This window comes from Protopterus annectens, chromosome 14.part0, assembly GCF_019279795.1.
Source record: "Protopterus annectens isolate FY-2018-M chromosome 14.part0, PAN1.0, whole genome shotgun sequence".
Classification (NCBI taxonomy): domain Eukaryota; kingdom Metazoa; phylum Chordata; order Ceratodontiformes; family Protopteridae; genus Protopterus; species Protopterus annectens.
The window spans coordinates 1,022,025,436-1,022,050,953 of record NC_056748.1 but is presented as its reverse complement, the minus strand read 5'-3'; the positions used below and the strand labels follow the sequence as shown (position 1 = coordinate 1,022,050,953).

General features: G+C 43.0%; 1 protein-coding gene across 1 annotated transcript in view; it reads left to right on the top strand.

Annotated features, from left to right (window-relative positions):
- The window catches only part of HPS1 (HPS1 biogenesis of lysosomal organelles complex 3 subunit 1), a 946,304-nt gene that overhangs the window by 315,769 nt on the left and 605,017 nt on the right, over positions 1 to 25,518 (top strand). Inside the window, exon 4 of the mRNA XM_044056829.1 lies at positions 13,276 to 13,418. Coding sequence (XP_043912764.1) covers positions 13,276 to 13,418 — 143 coding nt within the window. The remainder of the gene's footprint in view (positions 1 to 13,275; positions 13,419 to 25,518) is intronic.

Here is a 25,518-nt window from a genome sequence, read left to right as displayed (position 1 = left end):
ACCAAAGGTATTTACAAAATGCTTGGCTCCTGTCATTGCTTTCTGCAAAATGTAGGATATGCTGGTCGTCCCTTATCTGGATGACCTGCTGCTCCAGGCCTCACTTCCAGAGACTCTGCAACAGCACCTTCTTTTCATTATTTCCCTTTTGCAAAGATTGGGTTTCACACATTTCAAAAAGTCCTTCTCATCCCTTCCCAGGACGACATCTTCCTGGGGTGCAGTATTCAGACAGACCTAATTTTGGCTTCCCTACCTCCTCAAAACATTCTGCTTCTAATAGACTATTTCCAAACCCTTCTCCCTTTGCACTCACTGACAGCCAGGGAGTTGCTGAAACTGCTGGAATTTATAGCATTCACTATCCCCATGTTGCCTTTGGCCAAACTGCATGAGGAAATTTCAGTGGTTCCTGAAGTCAATTTGGAAACTGCATCTGCACCCACTGGAGTTCATCCTTCCTCTTCTTCCTTTCCTAAAGAGGGAGCTGCATTGGTGGATTCAGCAGTTTTCCCTAAACTCGGGTCTTCCTTTGCATCCTCCGCTCAAGTCCTGTTCACAGATGCCTCAGACATGTGTTGGGGGCAGCCTTTGCAAACTTAAAGGTTCAAGAACTTTGGTCCCCTTCTTAAAGGCAAGCGCATATGAATATAAAAGAAATGAGAGCTCTTCTGCTGGTTGTTCTGGCTTTTCATACTCTTTTTTTTTTTTTTTTTACTTCCAGGACTCTTAAGACTGTTTGCAGACAACACCAGTTTGCTTTGTTATGGAAACAAATTGGGGGAGGGAATCGTATCTCCTGTACAGGCTAGCTCTTTTGGCATGGGAGCTGGCAAATCAGTGCCAGGTCACTCTGCAAGCAGTGTACATCTCTTCCAATCAAGATTTAGTGGCCGATGCACTCTGCAGGTCCATGACTCAATCCCATGAAAGGATGCTTCATAGAGATGTGTTTTTGGACATTATTCGCTAGTGGAGTACACCTCAAGTTGATCTCTTTACCTCCCTTTTGAACAGATAACCTCCACAATTTTGTGCCAAAGTCCCAGGTCCTCTGGTCTGGAAGCTGCACACCCTGTCATTTTCTTGGAAGGGGATGTTTGTATACACATTTCTCCCTTCCCTCTTATTGAGAAAGTCTTGCTGAAGATTCAGCAGGCCAAACCAAAAATCTTGCTGGTGACCCCCTTTTGACTAAGACAGCATTGGTTCTGTCGTCGTCTGCATTTAGCCAAGGGCAGTTATCACAAGTTATCTCACAGGGTGGATCTTCTCATACAAGACAAGGGATCTCTCATACACCCACATCTGTCAAGTATCTGTCATACACCCACAGTCAACTCTACGTCTGACATTGAGTCATACAGTTTTGATTCCTTTCAGACATCTCCTCTCTGAGGATGTGCTTAGGGTTCTGCAGGGGACCAGGAAACCCAATACCAGGAAATCCTACACCTCAAAATGAGGTTTTCCATCTGGTGTCTGCCTGTTAACCTAGATCCACTATCTGTGGACATTCCTTTGGTTCTGTCTTACTTGTGTGAAGTGCTGAAGGCTGTCTTGTCTTAAATTAACTTTAATAGAAGAGTATCAGCCAATTCTGCTTATCTGCCTTTGACTCCTCCACTGGCTTCTAGATTAGAAGGGAAGCTTTTCTTAAGGCGTCCTTCACATAAAGCCTCCCAGGAAACCTATTCCCCCTCCTTGGGATCTAAATTATGTTCTGGAAAAACTCTCTGTGGCTCCTTTGAACCTGCAGCCACAGCTTCTCTGCAACATTGTACTTGGAAAACTGTGCTATTAGTGACCAACATCTCTGCCAGAAGGGTTCCTGAACTTCAGACTTCTATGGCCTTTTCACCCTTCATAGATTTTCATAAGGATCTGGTTTCTTGGCATACTAACCCTTCTTTTATGACCAAGGTTGTGAATGAGTTGTCACTTAATCAGTCCATTAATTTGCCCACATTTGTTCCGTCTCCAGAGTCCCCTAGTGAGAGCGTCTTACATACCTTGGATGTGCATAGACAACTCGGATATTATTTGAATAAAACTAAGGCTGTCAGGAGATCTGATTAGCTTTTTGTTTCTTTTCATCCCAGGGGTCTGGGAAGGCCTGTTTCCAAGCAGACAGTTTTTACTTGGATTTCCAAGACCATTTCTTTCTGTTGTTTTTCATGATGTCTCTCTCGTCTCCTTTTAAGTTTCACTCTATTAGATCTATTGCCTCTCTTGCTGCCTTTAAGGGTTTGGATTCCACTGCTGTTTTGGAAACAGCCACTTGGACTTCTGTTCACACTTTCACTAAACATTACAAGTTGGATGGCATCTCTAGAGCATTCTTTGCTAGAACCATTCTTCAATGTTTTCTAGAATGCATCTCTACACCTTCCTCCTCCCTCTCTTCTTCATGAACTATGGTATTCTCCCTCTTGTAAAGAGTACTGCAACACAGGAATAGAAGGACATAGAATAGTTGTGTAAAATTTACCATAACTATAGATGTCCCTTTCTGTGTTGCAGTATTCTCTCTCTCCCACCTTTCCTTCTGGTTCATGTTTTTTTCTGTGGATGTCTGTTTACCTCCTTTTGTTCCTTAAGCTGATCTTACTGGGGCATTCAGTTCTGAGGATGGTATGTGCGGACATCACTTTTATGGCCTAAACTGCCTGCAGGCATGTGTGCAACATCCCCGATACCCTGCAGTGGTAAAAGGCTTTTGTATACTGACAGGACTTTGGAATCGACTACGGCAGTCATCCCTCAAGTACAAAATACTGCAACATAGACTAGAAGGACATCTATGGTTATGGTAAGATTTTATATAGCTTATTCTTTTTGTCATATCAGTTGCCTCACAGCAAGAGGTTCTCCGGTTCGATCCTCGGCTGGGGTGCCTTCTGTGCGGAGTCTGCATGTCCTCCCTGTGGTCGCGTGGGTTTCCTCCGGGTGCTCCGGTTTCCTCCCACATCCCAAAGACATGCTGCAGGTGGATTGGACACTCTAAATTGGCCCTAGGTGTGCGTGTGAGTGTGCCTTCTGTGAAGGGTTGGGCGCCGGGCTGGCAACTCGACACCGTAAAACTCCACTGCCATTCAATGTGCGGACAAGGTGATCCGCTGTGGCGACCCCTGACCGGGAAAAAGCCGAAAGAAGAAGAAGAAGATTCTTTTTGTCATATCAGTAAGAGGTTGAAAATATGCTTAAGGAGAGTGTTTGGATAATATTGTACAGTGAAAAAGTTTTAACCCTGTGAAGAGCGTGTACAGGACCAGGATTGGTTAAGATGGTTAAGCAGTGGTTTAAAACTACTGAGTTTGTCTGAGAGTTTTACTTGCGTGGGGATAATATTCCATTATTTAGCAAAGCATTCAGATTAGAGCAAGTCTCCTGAAACATTATTTGACTTATTTGTAAGTAATATGAATTTGTTACTAGAACTGATGTCCCTTGCTGGACAGTAGGGTAGTAGTAAGTTTTGTAGTTCGGGGCATTTTTTGAAATGATGAATGAGTTTGTGTGCTGTAGTTAGTTGAGAATATGTTAGACATTTGTGCAGTTGTAATCCATTTTTGTAAAGTCCTATCTTCCACTGAGTACAAATTGTTACATTAGTCTGTTATATCAGTGCATTCATTATATCTGTTGTATATTTCATTTTTACATATGTGTCTTCATTCCTATTTTTATTATTAATCAGCTATGTACGTTTCTGGAGCTTTTCTCTCTGGAACTTTGCTAAAAAGGGATTTGCTTGTCAGACCATTCAGACTATCCCAGTAAATAAATAAAAAATAAATAACAAATGGGTGATTCTGTAAATTAATAATTCAATTAATGTCCAGCTGAAAACAGAAGCACAGATTCATTAGCAAGACATTAGAAGTGCACTAATTATATTGTATTATAAATGAGTGTTCTTACAAAGTTAGCAATATGTTTGACATATAAAAATGGCAAGGCTTCGTCAGTTCCAGTGATTAATGAAATGCATAAAAATGACAGACCACATTTAGGATTGTATACGTTAAAAGGATGACATGTAAGGAGAGGGCCTTTGATGTATTCATTTTGTACCCTTTTTGCACACAGTTACCTTTTTTACACTAAAGAATATAAGTTTTGCAGTAATAACTGCATATTCTGGAATTGTATCACTTATTCCTGCTTAGTCACTGGTAACAAAGTATATAGAACATCTTCAGCACAAGCCCTATTCTTTTTTTTTTGGTTGTTGTAGCATATTTTATATTATACATAGAGTAAATTGAATGTCCTTAATTTTTACAAATAGAAAAGATAGCGACTGTTCGCATAGTAGCCAGTTTTCAATGCATTTTTTTGAAATTATAAGTTATGTACTCATCATAACTAGGCATGTGTGGTGTCCATTTTCATTCTTCCTCAAATATGGGTTCTGATCCGGTCCTCAAATCTGACTTGGCCGCATCTCTTTCCTGTACCTATAATGCCCCACACCCTCCCCATTACCTTAGATCAAGTTTGCTGCTGTCTCAATAATAGACCAGGAACATAAAAGAAAATAGAAAAGATAGGGCTCAAACCTGGAACTGTAAGGTTTCATACACAGTCCAGTAGGTCCTTCCAGAATAAAAGGATGGGGAATGGTATGGGAGGGGAGTTGAGGAAGAATGACAGTAAGCAGCACAGATGCCTAGTTATGGGAATACATAACTTATAAATCTGATTTTGTCCTTTTCATTCTTCCTCACTTATGGGAGAGAGTCCCCAGCTACGTTAACCTTGGGTGGCCCTTATGGAAGGCTATTCTGGAGTACTGCCAAACCAAAGGAAGCTCTGCTTCTAGAAATTATGTCCAATTTGTAATGTGAAACAAAGGTATGAGCCTTGGACCATGTGGTTGCTGCACAAATGTTATCATTGGATGTTCTTGACCAAAAAGCAGATGGTGCAGCCATAAATCTAGCTGAGTGAGCTCGGGGAGGTTTTGTCAATGTTGTACCTTTCTGAGAGTAAATCAGTGAGATACAGTCTGTAACCCATTTAGCTAAGGTGACTTTAGAAACTGATTGGCCTAGGTGATTTGGAGAGAAAGGTACAAAAAGCTGGTCTGAATTTCTGAACTGTTTTGTCCTGTGGAGGTAAAAGCATAACTGCCTGTGTACATCAAGGAGGTGCAGTAGGTACTCTTCTTTATTTGCAAAATTTGGAAAGAAAACTGTCAAATTAATGGATTGGTCAGTATTTTCAGAGGCCGCTTTAGGTAAAAAGGAAGGGTTAGTCCACAGAGAAACCCTATCTTTGTGGAAAACATTGTAAGGAGTGTTTGCCTTCAGAGCCTGGAGTTCAGAAATTCTTTTAGCCTAAGTAATAGCTACCAAGAAAGCCATCTTCCATGACAGAAATTTTAGATCAGATTTTTCTGAAGGTTCAAAGGGTTTTTGTGTCTAACCTTTGAGTACTACTGTAATATCCCAAGGGAGGTGATGGATCTTTTGTAGGAGGTCTTATCAGAAAAATGCCTTTTATAAAAGCTTTATACAGTCTAGAAGAAGCCAAGGAAAATGATGCATTTCCTCCATGAAAAATTTAAATTGTTGCCAGTTAAAGTTTAATTGTAGAGAAACTGACACAATTTTTTAAAAAAAGTTGCCAAAAATTGAAGGATAGTCAAATAGGTGAAGAATAGAAACTCTTTAAGAAACCAAGATAATGTTATAGACCCAGGAAGGGAGCCTTGTCTGTCTTAACTATAACTGGAAGTGGAGAAACTATGGAGTCAACTTGAGGGCTTGAATGTTGGGGTGTTGAATCCCCAATGGGTGAGAGAGGCGGTCCTGAGTTGGTTCCAGTATCCATGAAGGTTACGGAAGATGAGACCATAGAAAGGGGAACCATATTTACCTAGGCCAGAAGGGGCAATGAGGATTACTGAGCTCTTCATCTCATTTGCTTTCTGCAAAAATGTTGGAATCAGGGGAATAGAAGGGTAGGCATAAAGGAGACCCAAAGGCCAAGCGTGGAAAAGAGCATCTCTTGGTGATTTCCCTGAGTGGATATCAAAGTGAAGTACTTGCTGCACTTGTTGAGAGGGGAGGCAAATAGGTCACAGCGAGGTTGGCCCCACTGCTTGGAGATCATGTTCACTACCGACTGATTGAGAGACCACTTGTGAGGCATGAGAATAGATCTGCTTCGTTTGTCCACCAGCACGTTGATTTTCCCTGGGATATGCGTTGCAATAAGAAGGCAGTCTGAAATCACCCATTTCCAAACTCTCATGGCCTCTCTGTAAGGGATAAGATTGCGTTCTTCGTTGTTTGTTGATGTATCAGACTACAGTCATGTTGTAGGTATGAATTGCAATATTTCCTAAGGGAAGAGCAGTGCCTTTTTTAGGCAAGGTTCAAATGACAAATTCACCACCCTAACAGGTACAGGCAAGAAGAATCTGAGGGTATTGCTACTCAATGCTAGAAGTCTAAACCTCAAAATGCACTCTCTCGAGGCAGTCCTTAAAATGGAGAACATCGACATCTGTGCAGTGACAGAGACCTGGTTCAAGGCTCCAGAGAGTACCCCTGCATTAAAAGGCTGTAATTCATACCACACCTTTCGGCCACCTAACCTGGACCGAAACACTAAAGGCGGAGGCGTGTCCATATTCATTAAGGATATCCACACCTCCAGGCTAGGTGCTCAGCATAATGCATCCGAGATTATCCAAGTGCAACTAACTCTGGGCAAGACCGCAATCCAAATTGTAGCTTGCTACAGATCCCCCACCATGCCCCAGGATTCCCACTCCTCATTTCTTACACTGGAAAATATTAGGGTACAACCCAACACCCTAATAATGGGCGCTTTCAACTACCCTACCATTAACTGGGAAAACTACTCATGTACCAACTCTTGTGCTCAACGTTTTCTGGAATTCATAAATTCCAATGCCATGGAATCAACTTATCCACACCCCCGCCAGGGGCAGCAGTATCCTAGACCTGGTTATTACCAACATGGGCAACCGGTGCTCCACACCAGAGGTAGATTCCTCATTGGTCAGATCCGACCATAAGCTAATCACCCTAGACATCCACATCCCTCCCCCACCCCCCATTAGGGAAACCACAGTAAAAAGTTTCTCCAAAGCCAACTTCACGCTTCTTAAGACAGAAGTGGCAAACTTCACGACACCTATGCTGACGGACAATAGAGGTATGACTGCTTGAATCCTGCACAAATGCACTTTATAAGCACTTACATGAGTGCATGGATCGTGCAATCCTTAACAGAACCAAGATGCTATTCTCCAAAAAAAGAAGCCAATCTGGTGGTCCCCTGCCATAAACAAACTCTACAACAGAAGAAAGAAACTGTTGCAAAAAAAAAGAGTAAAATCCCATGATTGGAGAAACTCCCTGGTCAGCTTCAGTAAGAATCTGAGATCCCTCATAAAATCCTCCAAAGCTAGTTATGAAAACAAAATCGCCACTGACTCTATAAAGACAACCACAAAGCATTCTATAGCTATGTCAAGAATCTCAATGGCAACACTCAGATCTGCTCTGAGTTGCAGCACAATGGCACTAAATATACAGAACTAACAGATATTGCCAACATCTTGGCAGATAGGTTCAGTGCTAACTTTACCCCTCTGTCATCCCCTAAAGGGCCCATTTCTATACCAGAAAAATGCAAAGTTCCTGTAATCACGGCTGCACAGGTAAAAAACACACTATCCAAAGCCAAGAACACAGCATCCATGGGACCTGATGACATCCCAGGCTGTGTTCTACATGAACTACAGAACGAACTGGCACCCCACCTAAGTACCATGTTCAATCATAGCCTCACCTCAGGCTATGTGCCCACTGAATGGCGCACAGCGACAGTTATCCCACTCCACAAAGGAGGAGCCACCACATACCCCGGAAACTACTGCCCCATTAGCCTAACGAGCCTGGTCTGCAAGGCTATGGAGCGTATCATCATGGAACTTATAAACAATGACATTGGTAATCTCCAAACTCAGGACCCCACCCAGTTCGGGTTTGTAAAAGGCAGATCATGTCTTCTAAACCTGATAGACTTCTTTGAAGCAGTCACCAAAGCTGTAGAGGAGGGTAAGGTGGTTCACACAGCCTGTCTAGATCTTGCCAAGGCTTTTGACACCATCCCCCACTCTGGAATTATAGATAAACTCAATAAACTAGGTATAAATCCCTATGTCACAAGATGGGTTGCCAACTGGCTCACTGACAGAACCCACACTGTGAAAGTAGCAGACTCCAAATCCAGCTTCAGACCAATGACAAGTGGAGTACCACAGGGTTCAGTCCTGGGTCCGCTACTGTTTGGTATCTACTTCTCTGAAGTACAGGCCAACACAGAAGGTCTTTGGCTAACGAAGTTTGCAGATGACTGCAAACTAGGAGCCATAATCAAAACTCCAAAAGATGTGGACATCCTACAAAAGGGTCTTGCTGAGACAGATGCCTGGTGTCAAAGCCATGGCCTCAAGCTCAATGCCAAAAAGTGCATTGTCATTCCTTTTGGTAAAAACTCAGTACCCATGAACTACCACATAGGTGGTAGTCTACTTAACACCGGAAGTGTGATGAGACCTTGGGACACAGGTGGACAGTAGTCTCTCCTTTGATAATCACATCGCCACAGTAGTCTGGAAATCCTATGTGGCACACCATCACAAAAGGTTTCTCATCCAGGAAAAAAGAGGTCATTGTTCCCCTCTACTCGTCACTCATTAGACCCATTATAGAGTACAATGCCCCTTTTGGTACGTAACTCACAAGACATCAACAACTGGAAAGGCCACAGAAATACCTCACAAAGAGGATTATCGGCCTCAAGAGATGCCCTATGCAGACCATCTCAAAAAACTGCAGCTTTACTCCACTGCATATCGCCTACTCAGAGGCGATCTCTGCCTAACACACAAAGCTATGTCAAACCCAGAGCTTTTGGACATGCTCCACTTAAAGAAATCCCAATCCCTATGAGCTACATGCTCTAGGGAGCTAAACCTCGTCACCACAATAAACAGAACATGCCCGAGGGATAGATTCTTGTCCCAGAGTCTTCCCATACTCTGGAACAAACTACCTCTCTATATCAAACAAAGCTCCTCATTAGCACTCTTCAAAAAAATATTTTGATTGGATGGGAGATAGGAAATTCATCCCGGGGATCACTTCTGTGGCTCTGCTCGACAGTGGCACAGGAAAATAATTTTCTTGGGTGGCGAACGCCAGGGTACCTTTGGCTAGGCTTATATAGGCCCTAGGGCCAATAGCCTAGTACCTACCTATGAACCTATGACATGCCTGCAATGCCAGAAGGATTGCTTTCATCTCTAGGACATTGATATGCAACTTGGTCTCTTGGGGGGGACCACAAGTCTTAGGCAATTGTTCCCAAGAAATTCCCCCCTCCACCCCAGTTGAGAAGTCTGTGGTTACTGTGGATACTGGGTTGGGTAGTACAAATGGTCTGCCCAGAAAAAGATTGTCCAGTTGTATCCACCAGTGAATGTGTTGCTTGCAAATAGGGGTGAGCTTTACTTGAAAAGACAGGGGTTGAAGTAGAATGGACTACTTTACAGCTAGAGTCCATTGGAGAACTTGCATAAAGAAGCACATTAGAGGAAGTGGCACTGTGGCAGCAGCCATTGACTCCAGAGCTTGCAGCACTAATCTTGCTGGTGGAGAAGAATTTGATTCCTGATGGAAATGATTTGGTGGATAGGCAAGGATGCTGTTTGAGTAGATGTGTTTAAGACTATCCCTGTGAATTCCAGGCTCTGAAGTGGAGCAAGTTTCAATTTGGCAAGATTTATTGTGATGTCTAAGGAGTCAGAAATCTGGAGCAAAAAGTCTCTGACATGCTGAAGTTGATGAATGGATGGGGCAGTAAGAAGCCAGTTGTCTAAATATGGAAACACTTGGAATCCCTTCAGTCTTCAGTGAGCTGTGACTACTGCCATACATTTTGGTAAATACCCCAGGGCTGTGGTGAGTCCAAAGGGCAGAGCTCTGAATTGATAATGACCTGGCTCCCAGATGAAAGTGGAGATGGCTTCTGGATAGTCTGTCTATTTTGATATGTTAGAACACATCCTGATGATCTACAGAGCACATCCGGTCATCCTTGTGCAGAAAGGGTAGAGTGGGCTGAACTGTGACTATTCGGAACTTTACTTTCTTTGCATACTGGTTTAATTTGCTTAGATCCAAAATAGGTCTGAGGTTTCCTGTTTTCATTAGCATTAAAAAGAAGTGTGAATAAGTTCTGAATGTTATTTGGTCTGGTGGGACCTTTTGGATGACTTTTTTTTCTTTTTCTAGAAGCTTTTCAATTTCTTGTGCTGTGGCCTTCCTCCGACTGGGAGGAACATTGGGAAGTTTCTTCCTTTCACAATGAGGAAGAAGTGAAATGGTATGCGATAACCTCTTGATATTATACTTAACACCCATGAGTCTTTTGTGATGTTTCTCCAGGCATCTAGGTGTAAAGAGAACAGACCCCAACTGCCTCCAAAGAAGGGCAGTCTGTCAGCAGGAGCTCTGAAAGGGCCCATTGGAAAAAGAATCTCTAAAGCCCTGGTTTTGCTGGCCTCTGTCTCTGGGGTGATGTCTGCCATTAAAATTTCTGTCTTAAAAAGGTCCACAAAATCACATAGTTGCATCCAGGCATGTCTCGTTATAGTGATGCCTGAACCAGCTGCTCATGAGGTACCTTCAGCTGTATGAGAGATTAATCTCATTGAAGCGTTTGATATGGATGAGTGGCCTGTTGAGAGGATTTTCTCTGGAAATCCTCAGCAGACATGGACTAGAGTATTTGAACGTTCTTTAGTCAAATCTTTTTGAAGTCTGGTAAAACTCATCAGCTAGTTAAGTGACCTCAGTGCAAAGCTAGCTGAGGCAGATATCTACTTTACAAATCTGTCCAGCACTCTAGACTCTGTATTAGGCAGATGGACAGTAGAGCTCTGATTTGCTAGCTGTTTTCTAGTGGCCGCCACCACCACCATAGCATCAACTGGGACTCCTTTACTCCAGTGGGGTCTCTCTGCAGGTGGTGCCAAAAAATTTGTCAGTGCACTTTGGAATAGGCTCAACAGTATCTGGCTCCTTCCATACCTGGCGGGAAACCAGGTCAGTTAGTTTGTCTGCCAGGGAGGGGTGACCCAAGACTGAGATGGGTCAGAACCAAATGCCTCCAAGAACTCTGAGTCTTTGAGAAAAGGAGCTTGGGATGATCACTCACCCTTCTGCTTCAGGATCTCTAGAGTATCTCTTAGGATCTCTAGAGTATCTCCAAAGGAGATGTCATCCTGTGGTGATCTGGGGGGAATCCTTCGAGACTCCAAAGGGGAGTCTGTGTCTCGTTTTACACATTTTCTGGGGGGCTTCCTCCATGGGGTGATCTGGAGAGATGTTGGAAGAGGGGGAAAGCTCCTGTCTGGAGGCCTGTTGGAACTGGTTGTCCCAGTGGAATAGGCCTGACTGACTCGGACCTCAGAACTGATGGAAGTAAAGGGGTTGGATTAGAAAGAAGAAAGGACTGTTCTCTCTGGAGAGAAAAAGCTTTCTGCCACCTGAAAGGCCTAGGGCCCAAGACAAGCAATGACTCACCCTCTTGGAGCAAAGACTTCTGAGGAAAATAGATCACAGCCACCCCCAAGGGAAGAATTGGACTCTCTCTGTCCAGGGTTGAAGCACCAAGGGGAAAAGATAGATTCGATAAGTGATGCTGACCCCAGCCACTCAGACTCGACACTGATACTTCGGCTCTGACACCTGTTCTGATCCGAGGATATCTGAGCAGAACCTGTCAGGGAGGCAGTTGGAGTGAAGGAAGGAACCTTTCCTGGTATCTGACAAATGAACCTTTTGGGGATTTCAGATCCTAAGACTCCAAAACCACTGGTCGGATTGGAGAAGGAGATAGAATGGACTTAGTGTACAGTCGCGCATCCAGAATGGAATGGAGCTGGTAGGACCCCCATCTGGATCCAAGCCCTGAGAAAATTTTGCATCATTCTCTCCATATCTGCCTCAAACTTCAGGCCCCCTTCCATAGCATCTTCTAGGTCTACAGGAGTGTTTATTAGGTGTTTGAAACAACTGTACAGGCAAGGAGGGCTAAATCGTTTAACCATAAACTTGGAAGTTCTGCTCCTGCGAGAAGTGCTTGGTTTCGGATTCAAAGGCTTAGGATTCAGTGAGGAAGTCATTGGAGATGGGGAAATAACTATAGGAGCTGAAACCTTTGTATCCAAGGAAGGTTTCGGACCCAGTGGTAAGCTAAGAGCCGTCATATCCGAGAATGTCATGATTTTTCTAACTTTTTCTCTAGGTTCCAAAGAAGACCAAGGGGACTTCTGCAGATAACTTTTCTTCAGCTCCGAAGAAGCTAATCTACCAGATTTTGAGGTGGTTTGAGCCCCAGAAGATGAAGGTAGTAAGCCTTTCAGAATGAGCTTATTACACTTGTCAGCCAAAGCTCTGGGGTTGAAGGCAAAGCAGACTGTACAGGCGTATTTAAATGATCAGGACCAAGTCAATAAACACACTCCTTGTGGGCATCTGAGTTTGGGATCTTATGCCCACAAGAAGTGCATTTTTGAAAACCTGTAGGTTTGTCCAACATAGCTACAGGAAAGAAGCATAAACCCTGTATGAACAACTACAAAAAAATAAAAGTCTAGAAGAGGGCAGTTACCAGAAAAAGAAATTACCAGAAAAAGTAATAAGTAGAAAAAAGTGTTAGAAAGGAAAGATGAAAATACCAGCTATGGTATTGAAAGAGAAACCTTTTAAATCAGGTAACAGAAGGTACCAAGAATGGTAGGAAGACTACTAACAACTTGGTAGAAAAGATAGGTCAAAAAATCCCAAATGCTAGTGACAACTGAGAGGGAGGTTGTAAGAATAATTTTAAAGTTTGAGAGATAACTACAGAAATTTTAGAACCCAATAATAAGAAAAATACTTGCTTGCAAACAATTTTGAGTGGAACCTGCATCTAACCATGATGGTGGCAATTGAGATCTGTGGTAATGGGGATGGAGTTGGGGCATTATGGGTAGAGGGAGAAGCTTGAGAGTTGGATCTGAAGTCTTTATCATGCGGCCGAGTCAGATGTGAAGATCAGATCCAAACTCGTAAGTGAGGAAGAATGAAAAGGACATCAGATTCTAGCATTTTACAAGCTTCTACCTGATAGCTTAAATGAATAACTATTCTCTGTTTTTCTTTTCTTTTTTAGTTTGGAGATTGTTTGTATATTGCTGTAAATGGTGACAATGAAGAAAATGAAGATGACCTTCGCAGGAAAATCTATGTTTTGAAGAGACTGATTGAAATTCATTTTGGTCTTGTAACATTGGATAGTGCCATAATGAAAAGGGAGTAAGTGCAGTATTATTCAGTCATTTCAGTATTGACTAATGTTTGTTCCTTACAAGATGCTTTTTAAAAAAAAAAAAACAAACATCTGTACTGAGTTACCAGTAAGACATAAGTAATCATACAGTTATATAAACGAAAACAAATCATATTGACATATTTTCAGTTGCTAACATTATACATCACACACAATCTTCTATACAGTCATTGTCAATTGAACGTTACATAGCTCATTCAATTTCTGTCTTCCCTTAAACTGCTGATGATTGATACAATATATTTGGAAAAAAGCAGGCTTGAGGAAGACATTAGCACTGATACGAATCTATGGATTTAGGGACAAAGTTTGGAAATACTTTAGCCTCATTATGTAGTTTTTGTGTTGAAATTACAACCTTTCTTTCTTGTAGGTTATAAAAATGGACCTTGGCTGCAGGAAATGCTTGGGATCTGTTTTCACTGAGAAGTTTGTAGTCCAGTGGATATAAACTGTTGGCCGTGGCTTCAGATGTGACCCTAGAGCATTTAATATATGGTACTTGCATTATGTTACTGATTTGGCTTATAAGTGGGTGAGCAGGCACATCATGTGGTGTGAGTGCTCTGCTTCTTTGCTTTGATGACCAGTGTAACATCTGCAATATCTTTTGGTGTGTTTGGCAGCCTCAGTGCAGCAGTGAACTGAAGATGCTTCTGGAGGTCGTCATCAGTGAGCAGTCTAATCTGTACTGCCCCCCCATGTTTATGTTGCAGTGTCCAAGCTGGATGGTCAGCCATTCCATGGATGCATTAAAACATACTTTTGCTTCTTAAGATTAGGCAACAAAGTAATAGTATTTTGTTTAGTTGTGGAGAAAAGATTGTCTTAGTAGCACAAACTAAGAAAACAGAGACTCGCTAATTCACTGGTGGAATGAAGACTGCCAGTGATTCTGAGAGACTGTCTAATTCACTGCTGACCATCATTTACAGACAGTTACATGTAAAGAGAGGTTTGCCACTATTGGAAGAGGCAAACACTAAACAGTAGGCCTTCCCATTGTTCACTTGTTGCCCCCGTCTTTCTCTGTGTATGTTCTTCCTACTCTTACCTTGCTCTACCCATTTTATGATATCAGTGGGGCTATGTAATCATCTTTCTGGGAGGGGGAATGTCATTTTTATTTATTTTTTATAAGATTTTACAGAATATTATGACTGTCACAGTTATGCTTTGCATTTGTTTTAGGGAGGGACAAATGTACTATACAGTTGTCTTTATGGTGACCTTATTAAACGATTAGATATACCTTGTAAGTACTCTGTAAGGATTTGAGAAGAGGTTACTCTTGCTTTATTGGTACAGCCATTCATTTTGGGAGACTAAAAATCGTATCTGTGTTACAGTTGTGGGAAAAGCTACGGTGGCTGTGTTACCGCTCTTTTAGAATGATTCTCAGTGCGTCTAATCTTTACTCAAAATCACATGTAGAGTCAAAGTTTATACTTTTGAGATGAATGTTGCTAAGGACAGAAAACTCTGTAAGGCAGGATGGTGATAGAATAAGTAGCAGAGATCCTCAGCAGTTTTTTTTATATTTCAGCAAATGGCTGCCAGAACAAACTGTACATGTTTAGCAGTTAAGAATGTCTTTTGAGCAGCTTTACTACAGTGAGTTTTCTCAGCAATTAGCATTGGTGTTTTTGTTATTAAACATTTTTGTGGGTGGGGTCTTTAAATCATAGTAAAAACTTAGTGTTGCTCCCCCACAAGGATTTCAACTTTAAACCAATTTAACAGCATGTTGCTTTCTGATTAGTTGGCATATTAGTGCGGGCTATAGCCACACTGTTGCAACAGACCATTTCTTATGTGGTATTAATAAGCCTGTATTTAGCTGGAGCTTTGTTTTCAGACTAGTATATTGCAGGTTGACTGCATGAGCATTGCCAAAGTGTATTTGACGATTCTTGGTAAGATTATTTTTATTATTATTATTACTGTTTTGCAAGGCGATTTCATCTTCATTTTTTTTCTATCAGTGTAGTGACACATTTCTTTTAATTTCAGCCCTCACAAGGTTAGAAGGTAAACTAGTATTTTACTTGGGGTATAGTGCTGAGTCGCCTCCTTTTTGATATATATAATTCTTTGACCTCCCACCCATAAACCTGGACTTGTGGTTAACCAAGTTTGTTGATGACTGTAAGATGGGTGTCCTTTTCCATTCCTCCCTGGCCATGGAATCTTTACAAGAACTAATCCTTACAAGCCAATATTATAATAAAAAAAAGCTGATACTAAATACAGAAAAGTACAGTATTGTCACGTTTGTTAAAAACTGTCATGTACACTAATAGCAAAGCCAGTAGTGCCCTACTTCAAGCAGATATGGTGGTCCAGGATCTTGGTAGACAACTCCTCCTTCTACTATCATGTAACGTAGTAGGCAAGAAATACTTCTATATAACACAGCTAATACCTAAAGTCATTTTATCCATATCAAAACAAGTTATCTTCCCACTCTGTTCCTCTCTGATTAGGACAACTGCAAAGAATAATGCCCCTTTGGTATGTGCCTATCCAGACATTTCTCAAAATAGAAAGAGCCTAGAAGTTCCTAACTAAAAAGAACTTAGTAGTTCAGTGGCCTTTGCCTATGATGGTAGGTTGAAGTCCTGTCACTGTCAATCTCATAAACTTCTACATGGAAATCTGTCTTGTATTCCATGCCAATAAGGACCAATCAGTAAAAACAAAATGAAAACTCCAGCAAAGCTAGAACGTCCACTGAGTGACCTCCCAAACCTCTTGTATCAGAGGCACATGGAATCTATGCAAATGATCCTTATGAATAGCAGGTGTTTCAGCTAATTGGCGATTCTGAATGCCCATGCCTTGTTTCGTCATTTTAATGGACAGTGGGTTTGGCTTTATTGGCCTGAAATTGTCCATTAAAATGACAAAACAAGTCATGGGCATTCAGAATAGCCAATTAGCTGAAACACCTGATGTTCATAAGGATCATTTGCATATATCCCATGTGCCTCTGATGCAAGAAGTTTGGGATGTCACTCAGTAGAAATTCTAGCTTTGCTGGAGTTTTCATTTTGTTTTTACCGATTGGTTTTTCAGTGACCTTCTCGCTCATTGTTTTAGTTTGTTGTCTGGGATATTTTTGCAGTGACCCTAATGATAATGGACATCAGCTGGGTATAACAGCCCTGTATTTCTAATTCTTAGTGAAACACAATTTGTGCTGTGCTGATGAGGTCATAACAAGGTCAAAATATGCATATGCACAGCTAGTGGGCTTTGGCTTTATTGCCTTGTAATTCTCCATTAAAAAGGCTAAGCAAGCCATGAGTATTCAGAATCGCTAATTAGCTGAAACAGCTGATGTTCCTAAAAAGCAATTGTTGTACCATAACATTCCATCTGTGTTGTAGATCTTTGTTCATTCATTACTATTAGGACTTTGGTTCTGTCCTCAGAACCGATACAGCCGTTTCCAAGCTCGTGCCAACCAGAAACTCTCAGCTAAGACCTACCCATAATGCCCCTCTCCTAGTTACTCCAGATCGAGTTTGCTCACCCCTATATAATAAACGAAGTAATAGAAAAATACTAGAAGGCTCTCTCTGAGCAAATACTCTAACCAGGAGTTCCTAAAGTCCACCAGGAGTCCAGGCCAGGGGAAGGAGGGTGGGAAGTAATGAATGAACAAAGATCTACAACACGGATGGAACGTTATGGTAAGACATAACATCTTTATTTGATATTTGTTTATTCATTACTATTAGGACTGAGTCCCCAGCAACTTGAGTCCTGGGTAGCCCTAAGGAAGGATATTCCTGAGCACCATAGAACCAAAAGATGCTCGTCCCCTGGAGGCCATATCCAATTTGCAATGAGAGGTAAAGGTATGAGGTCTTGCCCAAGTGGCTGCTGCGCAGATATCATCCATAGAGGCTCTGGAATGAAATGCTACAGAAGTAGCCATAGATTTGGTAGAATGAGCCTTTATTCTGGGAGTTAAGGATAGCTTATTCTGTTGGTAGATAAAGGTAATGATGTTTCTAAGCCAGGAGGATAAAGGAACTTTGGAATCGGGTTTACCAAATCTGGGTCCTGCAAAGGCCACAATTTATTTTCTTGAAATATTTAGTCCTGTCCAAATAACAACAAAGTTGCCAATGCACATCAAGGGTGTGCAAAAGATACTCCCCTCTATTAGAATGCTGAGGGAAGAAAGCCATCAGGTCAATAGATTGGTTAATGGAAAATCCAGAAATTACCTTGGGCAAGAAAGAAGGGTCAGTACGAAGGGACACCCTATATCCATGTGGAAGATCAAGTAAGGTCTCTTGACATTCAAGGCCTGCAGCTCCGATACTCTTCTCGCTGAGGTAAGTGCTACTAGAAGTAAGGTTTTCCATGACAAAAATTTTAAATCACATGAATCAAAGGGTTTGAAAGGAGGACCTATGAGAGACTGAAGCACCGAAGTCAAGTCCCAGGGTTCTAAGGGAAGCTTGACCGGAGGTTTAACATGTAATACTCCTTTCAAAAATGTCTTGCATAGGCGGTGTGACATAATCGAAGAATTATCAAGTCCATTATGAAAATTGGCGATAGCTACTAAATGTACAGTGATCATCGATGCTGAGGCTCCTGCGTGTAAAAGAGTAGTAAGGTATTGTAGGATCTTTGGAATAGGCATAGAAAAAGGGTCTAAGCTCTGATCTTTGGCCCAAATAGAGAACCTAGTCCATTTGCTAGAATAAACTTTCCTGGTGGAAGGTTTGTGTGAAGCCAGAAGAATTTCACGAACAGGAGATGGGTTGTCAGGCATCCTGGCAATCACTGGAAGTGGAGGAACCAAGCTGTGAGCTTGAGACTGTCGAGGTTCGGATGAATCAGTCCCTGAGGATGAGATAACAGGTCTTGGGAATGATCCAGGATCCATAGGCTGTGAATCAGATGAGGCCATAGAAACGGGAACCAGATTTGATGGGGCCAGTAGGGGGCAATGAGGATCACTTTGCTTCTCAACCTCTGAGCTTTCTGGAGAAATTTTGGAATGAGGGGAAATGGGGGAAAGGCATACAGAAGACTCGGGGGCCAATCGTGCATTTGATCATCCCTCGGGGGTTCCTCCTGAGGGGGGATCAGGACAAAGTAGCTTCTGTATTTGCAGTTTAGGGGGGAAGCAAACAGATCGCAGCAAGACTTGCCCCAGCGTTGGAAGATCCAATCCGCTGTTACAGGGTTGAGGGACCACTCATGAGGCATCAGGATGTTCCTGCTCAGATTGTCCGCAATAAGGTTGAAACTCCCGGGAATGTGCATTGCTATAAGAAAGCAGTAGGAAGCTATCGCCCAGTACCAAATCCTCATGGCTTCCTGACACCGGGGGGGGTAAGACCTGGTTCCGCCTTGCTTGTTGATACACCAGATGACTGACATGTCTGACTGAATTGCAATGGTCCCAGAGGGTAAGGATGCATGGAACACTTGCAATGCTAAGAGAACTGCCCTTAGTTCCAGGACATTTATTTGCAAATTGGCCTCCATGGGGGACCAGGTGCCTTGGACCGTCTTTCCCTGATATACCCCCCCCCACCCTAACAGGGAAGCATAAGTGGTCACCGTGGCTGTGGGCTGCGGAAGACGATGATCAACACCAAAGATTCGGTTGTGGCTTCATCCACCATTGCATTTCTTCCTTGCAACAATTTGTAAGATGTATCACATGGTCGAGTGGGTGAGTTAGAAATGACCATTGTGCGGAAAGGAGCCATTGCAGGATTCTCATGTGCAGCCTCGCCAGTGGTGCTAACATAATGACAGCTGCCATGGAGCATGGGGGCTGTTGAGAGACCGAATGGCAGTGCCTTGAACTGGTAGTGATTGGCTCCCAGCCAGAAGTGGAGAAACCTCCAGGAGCGGTGCTCCATCTTTATGTGGCAATACACTTCCTGGAGGTCTATAGAGCACATCCAGTTGTCCCTCTCTAGGAAGGGAAAAATGGACTGTACCGTGACCATCCGGAATTTTTGAGGTTTGATAAATTTGTTCAATAGGCTGAGATCCAGGATTGGTCTCCAGTCCCCTGAATTTTTTGGCACTAAAAAGAACCTAGAGTAAAACCCGGATTCTGTCTGGTCTGGTGGGACTGGTTGGATGACTCTTTTTCGTAGCAGCTTTTCTATTTCTAAGGCTGCCAATTCCCTCTGATTAGGTGGTACATTGGGGATTTGTTGACTGGTCTGGGAATTAAATCAAATGGTATTTGGTAGCCTCTGGATATTATTCTCTGCACCTAAACATCGGTAGTAATAAGATACCATGCTGGTAGGTGCAGAGAAAAATGACCCCCGATTGCTTCCAGAGGAAAGCAATCGGGCCGCTGCTCAGGAGCGCTGGTAGAGTCTGCCAGAGAGAGAATCTCTAGCGCCCTGGTTATGCAGACTCCCTCTACCCCGAAAGGGGAATCTTCCATATGAATTGCCCCCTCTGCCCCGCGGGGATTGTTAACTGCGAGTGTCACAAAATGATCCTTGGGATTTCTTGAACCACATGTTTTCCTCCCTCCTGGTACCTGGAGTAGGACCTCTGGGGGTTGGAAAAGCGTATTCCCACAGCAGACAAGGTCTTTCCATCTTCCTCACTTTGTGCAAGTGTGTCTTGTACTTTGGGTCCAAAAAGTGCAGATTCGTCAACAGGTGCATTGATGAAGGAAGATTTAAAGGAGTCTGCCAAGTCACAAAACCGCATCCAAGCATTACGTCTCATGACAATGTCTGATGGGCAGCTCGAGCTGCCCCCTCGGTGGTGTGAGATATCAAATGCAATGAAGAGTTTGAGATGGATTCAAGGGTAGCTAGCTGTGAGGTGGCAGTGTCACCCACCTCATCAGGCAGTACCCCCACCAAAGAGGAAGACATTTCAGAAATTAGGTCTCTTTGGAGGCGAGTAAAGTGTGCCAGATAGTTCAGTGACTGAATGGCGAAGGTCACTGAAGCATAGGACCGCTTCCCTAGTCTGTCCATGGTCCAGGACTCCCTGTTCGGAGGATGGACGGATGGACAGTGGAACAGTTTTCTGCCAGTTCCCTCTTGGTGGCCACTGCCACGACCATAGAATCAGCTGTCAACTGCTTGGACTAGAGGGGCTGGTCTTCAGGTGTAGATAAAAATTTTTCTGGCCTCTGGGGGGCAGGTTCTACATTGTCCTGGGCCTTCCAGGCATGCTGCACAATGAGCTTAAGGTCATCTGCCGGTGGGGTCACCCTGAAATTAGATGGCCAGGCACGGAAGGCCTGCAAGAACACAGATTCCTCAGAAGAAGGGTTAGAAGACTTCCAGTCTCCCCGCTGTTTGAGGATTTTGAGAATGTCTCCAAATGAGACTTTGGGGGAGACCATGGGGACCCTTCCCCTAATCACAATCACTGTCTTTGGTGATAGATTCCTACAGAGAATCAAGGTGTTTACTCTTGCACCGTTTCTTCCGGGGTGGCTCCCCAGTGGGATCTTCTGAGTAGGACTCCGGAGAAGGGGTTCCCTTCAAAGGGGGGGGTGTTGCAACTCCCGTGCCCGGGGTCCCGAAATAGAGGGTTGGGAGAGGTGCATGCTGGGGGGGGGTTCTGATACTGATGTCATTGGTGCTGACTGCGAGCCTACGGAGTCAAGGACCCTCTCCGTCACCTGGACAGCAGGCCCACCCGAGGAGGGATGGGAGCCTTGAACCGGGAAGGACAGCCTCTGAACCGGGGTCACACCCTGCCCTCAGGAGCCCACCTCCAGGTGAAGAGCTCCAAGATGACTGGAAGCAGTTGGAGCCATGGACATAGACTGCGCCAGCGAGAAAATGGGCGCCAGCTAGGTACCAAGGTACGGATGGTCCAAGCACTGCTCAGAGAGAGCATCGGCTCCACCGGAGACGATCCAGCAAGGGTGGTTGGTGCCGACGGGAAAAACTGCTGTTGGAACCAAGACAGTATGCACCGGAGTGGACATCGGTACCGAAATCTCCGGGATCTGGGTAGAGGCTGGAGGAGGATGAACAGGGGAAGATGTGTAAAAGATTCCGAGCCAAGAGGATCGGAAGGTCTAGCTGGAATGGGCAATTCCCTAGCCGCCGGAAGCTGGTCCACAACCCACACTAGATCTAATTCAGAAAACCTCCTAGTGGATCTAAAGGAGGCTGCTGAAGGAGAATCAAGTCTTTCTAGAAAGGGGCTAAACGTCTGCCCCAAAAAAGGCTCGTAAGTTGGAGAGTATCTTGTCCTTGGCAGATATTAGAGTTTTGGAGCCGATGGAGCCGAAGAAACTGTCGGCACCATGTCCGGGGATGGTGCCAAAGCAGGTACAGTCATAGGAGCCAATGTCTGATCCAAGGACGGCACCGAAGTCAGTGGTGCCGAAGTTGGAACTGAAATTGGGGTGAATATCATGGACAGCACTGAGGGAGAAGATGCAGACCCTGATGCCAAAAAGGTCGCACCAAGAGTGCTGGTACAGAACAGAGCCACCTCTGTTCTGTCAGTGACGGAGATGCAGGAACCGAGTGACTCAGTTTTTTTCCTTATGTTTTTTGGTCTTTGGAGGGGTTGAGACCTCCGACCCAGGTAGAGCCTCCGAAAAAAGTGTTGTGATTAAACCTTTTAAAATAAGCTTATTTTTTATGATGTTCATCGTGTTTCACTGTTGCAGTCATCACTGTAGGGTTCTCCTTGCCGGCAGGCAGTCCTCGGTCGGCCAGAATCCCAAATTCTGGGTCCGGCGTCGGCTGTTCTCCTACACTCCCTGACGTCAGGAAGGCAGGAGTACAAAGGTACCAGCCAACGCCATTTTCTCCAGTCTTTCTTGCCGTGCGGTGAAAACAGTTCGCAAGTGCCGGTCGGCTGACTCCTGATTACCTAAAACGAAAACTTCAGTCCGAAGACTTCTTCCTCATCTCAAAGCTAAGTACCCCGTTGGGAAAACTTTTTTTTCTTGCTCCACTCCGATGTCAGAAAAAGTTAATAATTGCATTTGTTGTGGGAAGCAAATACCTCTTAAGGATTTCCATTCTTACTGCATACCTTGTTTAGGCCCTGATCACGACGTTGTTAGCTGTCAGTTCTGTGCTAGGTTTAACCAGCGTATGATAAAACGATGGTACGACTTCGCCTTTCATTACTTCGGCAGGCGGTTCAATTATAAGATGTCGTCTGAGTCTGCTCCGAATTCCGCAGCTCACAAACGACGAAAGGACAAGGATAGGCCTCCGAGGTCCAAACTAGCACAAATGTCAGTCAGCTTTAATATGATCCACACCCAAACAATAGACACAACAAGCATGTGTATCCGAGTTTGGCATCTTATGCCCACACTTGCCACGCTGTGTAAACCCCAACTTAACTTTGTTTGACATACTAAGGCAACAAGGCTATCCTATAGAAAAAAAAAACAAAATAAGGAAGAGAAAAAGTTGAGAGAATACCAACGATGGTATTTAAAAAATACCACAAGTGGTAAGGAAGGGCCTGTCAAAGGCAGGAGAGAGGGACAGTACCAGTAATGGTAGAAATTAAATTACCAAGGTAAAGGGTAGGGAATAGAATTAGGTTATAGGCGACAGTGAGAAAAAGCTAAATTGACTAAAAAAAAGTTTGAAGAGAAACTATCTTAATGACAATTTTCTACTTGGCTTTGAGAGAGATGGCTAGCACATCTGACTAGGAACGTGGCAAACGAGATCTGGAGCAACTAGGAGAGGGGCATTATGGTTAGGTCTTAGCTGAGAGTTTTTGGCTGGTGCGAGCTTGGAAACGGCCATATTGGTCCCGAGGACCGAACCGAAGTCCTAATAGTAATGAATAAACAAAGATTTACAACATCAGATGGATCATTTGTATATATCCCATGTGCCTCTGATTTGGGAGGTTACTCAGTGGAAGTTCTAGCTTTGCTGGAGTTTTCATTTGTTTTTACTGATTGGTTTTTCAGTGACCTTCTCACTCATTGTTTTAGTATGCCACTAAGGACCCAAACTTTCTTGAACTCTTGCATTTCTGCAAAACAAACATCCACAAACACTAGAACTAAGGAGGTAAAGCTCCACCAAAATGTAATAAAAGATGTTGAAGCAGTAGATTTATCACTTAATTATTACTCCATTGCTGGAGCAAGTTACCTATTCATGTAAAACAGACTGATACTCTTGCATCATTTCAGTAAATAAGCAGTCCCTGGTCGTAGAGGAATCCATTTTGTTCTTTCTGAACATAGATGGCTTGAGGTCTAACAGACAACATGTTTTAAATGAAGCTTGCTTTTTAAGCGTCAGTTCCGAGGTCAGATCTCTTCACACTAGTTCTTTGAAGAGGGATCATGATTTTCATGCTGTTTCTATCCAAAGTAAACAATTACCAATGAATTTAACAACCATGCATTTACAAAGATTGTTTGGAAATTGCTTGATTCTTTCTCCACTGATTACATTTAATTGTTCAGTTAGATAGCGCCCTCTCCCCATTAGCCACCCAGCTAATATTTCAAGAAGTGATATTAAGTTTGAAGACTTTCTGTTTCTTTCTTCACTCTGATTCTGCAGTTTCGTGTTGAAGTTTCTATGGCTTTCTTGCAGCTAATGTCCAAATATTTTCAGTAATTTTCCTAAAAGGATGATATTTTCAGTTAAGGAAAGCTGAAACACCAAGTTTTATGAGTGAAACTGTGTGCTTAAGCATTTAGATGCGTTTTCTGGTTTTAAAGACTTAAACAGCTGGATCAAATTGATTTGGCTTAATCTAAAGTTGTTTCAGGCCTACCAGATTTTTTTATTATGCAGAAAAGACTGCATTATTTTCTTGCAAGCTCTAAAAGCTTTAAATCATCTCTTGTTTAATTTACAAGAATGACATGCTTTCTCTGTTCATGTCTTTGACCTGAAGGTGCTGGTATGGATTCCCATAATGTGAACGTGATTAAATAGTTGAGCTGTTTTTAACCTGCCCTCAGCTTTTGTGTTTGTTGATCAAACTGCCTACTTTTCTTTCACTTAATTGTGTACTGGTGCAGTGATTAGAAGGGGGATTGGCCAAGATGACACTGAAGGACTAAAGGTTTTTTTTAAGAACATAGCTCTTTTGTTCACTGCTGGAGCATTTATTCGTCCTAAATCACTCATCCTTATTGGTTACCTAGAGTGTAAGAAGAGGAATAGACCGTTTTCTTTTGTCAACTGAGTGGCTTTTGGATCTGGTAATATTCTTTCATTGGACTGCTAAACAGTCTGGCCTGTCATCAGTGGAGTAGCTAGGGGGGTGAGAGGGGCAGTTTGCCACGGGCAGCACTGTCACATTTAATTTTAATTTAAAAAAATTACTGTGTTTTTAAGGGTGTTCTTTAAGAACAGTCTGGTGGCACACACAGTCGCATCACATCTGTGCAAGCATGGTCACCCACACATGTGAAATTTAACATTCACGGAAACCTGTTCATTACTGCCTAGTAAGTGTTCAAATCAGTTCACAAGGTTGTTGCTGCTTTACTTGTTAAGGGTATATGAGTGTGTATGAATTGCAGGTTCCTGCAAGGGCTAAGAGGTTGGTGCACAGAATTCGTTCATTGCAGTGTGTGCGCATGTGTGTGTGTAAGTAAAATGCCTTTTTAAATTTCTCCATCTCTTTTGGGTTTCTAATACCATGACAGGAATGAACTCCATTCCTAAGTCAAAGTACGATTAAAGTTCATGAAAGTAGTATTGTTTCAATCTTTGTCAGCCAGAAGTGCTCTTCGCAGCACCGGCAATGTGCCCAGTAATGATTCCTTCTGAAATTCATATGGAGTTACATGTATTGGTAGCATATCTAAATACGATTTTAGAATTTTTTTTTTTTTTTTTTTTTTTTTTTAGAAGACCCATTGCTTCTACTACTATTGGAGCTCTGGGTATCTTTCTTCCACATTGCTCTTATTTCTGCCTGCAAATCCTGATATTTTATGACTGTGTCTCTCTGTATGCAAGACACTGTAGTCACTGCTTGTGTCTATTTCAGTGACCAATGCTACTTTTGTCTTGTCTTGGACCACTATATCCATTTTTCTAACATTTGTCTTTTGAACTGTTT